This window comes from Geospiza fortis, unplaced genomic scaffold (genome assembly GCF_000277835.1).
Source record: "Geospiza fortis unplaced genomic scaffold, GeoFor_1.0 scaffold1254, whole genome shotgun sequence".
Lineage (NCBI taxonomy): Eukaryota > Metazoa > Chordata > Aves > Passeriformes > Thraupidae > Geospiza > Geospiza fortis.
Genome location: NW_005054817.1, coordinates 25,217 through 26,565, shown reverse-complemented (window position 1 = coordinate 26,565; position 1,349 = coordinate 25,217). Strand labels below are relative to the sequence as shown.

Below are 1,349 nucleotides of genomic sequence, written 5' to 3'. Positions count from 1 at the left end.
TGGTTTTTGTCCAGCTCTGATAACGCGGCCTCCACGGCTGGCACGGGACAGTTGGGAGACTTTAGGCTCAGCGAGCTGGTGCTGAGAGGGGAGACAAACGTCCTCCAGTCCGGAGAGCCGGGCAGGACGCGGCTGTGCACGTGGTGGTAGAGCAGGATGGCCTTGGCCCCGTACACGGCGGGGTGCAGCTCGGCGTCGGGGTGCAGGTACTGCCGGTTCAGGTTCACCCCGCGCGAGTCGGTCCTGCAGGGAGAGCCACACACACCTGAGCACCTGCCAGGGCACCCTGGGTAGCAGGCTGAATGGCTGCTAGCACCGGCCAGGGCAAGGAAGCAAAAAGGGCCTTTGCATAACATCCACAGATGTTTAATTCAGCCGTGCAGTGAGATGTTCAGGTCCCAGCACCCACACACACAGAGTCTCAATTTCCCTCTACAGGGGCCCGGGGGCTGACCCTGGTCTCGGGACAGTACAAAGATAAGGGACAATCAGGAATAGGGAGGGAGTGGCTCAGGGACATAGGAACAGACATAGGAACAGGGGAAGGAGCCAATGGGGTCTAACAGCTTTTTGAGGGAAGCTTCTTGTGCCTCCCCAGACCAGGGAATGCCCCCCAGGGTCTCCACACCCTGGCAGAACTGAGCCTTGGAGTGCTGAGGGCTTTGGGCTCTGTCCAAAAATGCCAACAATGGCCAGACCAATGGCCAGGAGCTGCCAGAGCAGTGACACTGCACAGTGTGGCAGAGTCCTGCATGATCCTCCCCAGAGACAGCAACCAGGAAGGGGCTGGAGCACCAGGAGGGGCTGAGGGAGCTGGAACGGCTCAGCCTGGAGAAAAGGAGGCTCTGGGGGGACCTTGTCACTCCCTGCAACTCCCTGACAGGAGAATGGAGCCCATGTGGTGGGGTCAGGTTCTGCTCCCAGAGAACAAGGGACAGGAGCAGAGGGAACAGCCCTGAGCTGAACCAGGGAAAGCTCAGGTTGGATATTGGGAACACTTTCTTCATGGTAAGGGCTGTCTAGCCCTAGCACTGGCTGCCCTGGGCAAGGGTGGATTCCCCATTTCTGGAGGGATTTAAAAGCCCTGTGGATGTGGCACTTGGGGCCATGGGTCAGTGGTGGCCTGGGCAGTGTTGGGGGCGGTTGGGCTCTATGGTCTCACAGGGCTTTTCCAACCCAAGTGAATCCAGGATTCTACGATTTTTATAAATGTTACAAAACCCATAGAATCAGCTTTCTGAGATCCCTCCCTCAGCAAACTCACAGCCTTTTCCACATCCGCACCCATCAGGGAAGGACACTGCCCTTTTGCTCACATCTACCAACCAATACTCAAATAAACCATTCCT

At 57.5% G+C, this 1,349-nt stretch overlaps 1 protein-coding gene across 1 annotated transcript in view; it reads right to left on the bottom strand.

Moving 5' to 3' along the window:
• AGBL5 (ATP/GTP binding protein like 5) overlaps positions 1 to 1,349 on the bottom strand; it is a 17,276-nt gene that overhangs the window by 12,776 nt on the left and 3,151 nt on the right. The window contains 1 exon segment of the mRNA XM_031065507.1: positions 1 to 243. This exon segment is cut by the window's left edge and continues 214 nt beyond it. Coding sequence (XP_030921367.1) covers positions 1 to 243 — 243 coding nt within the window.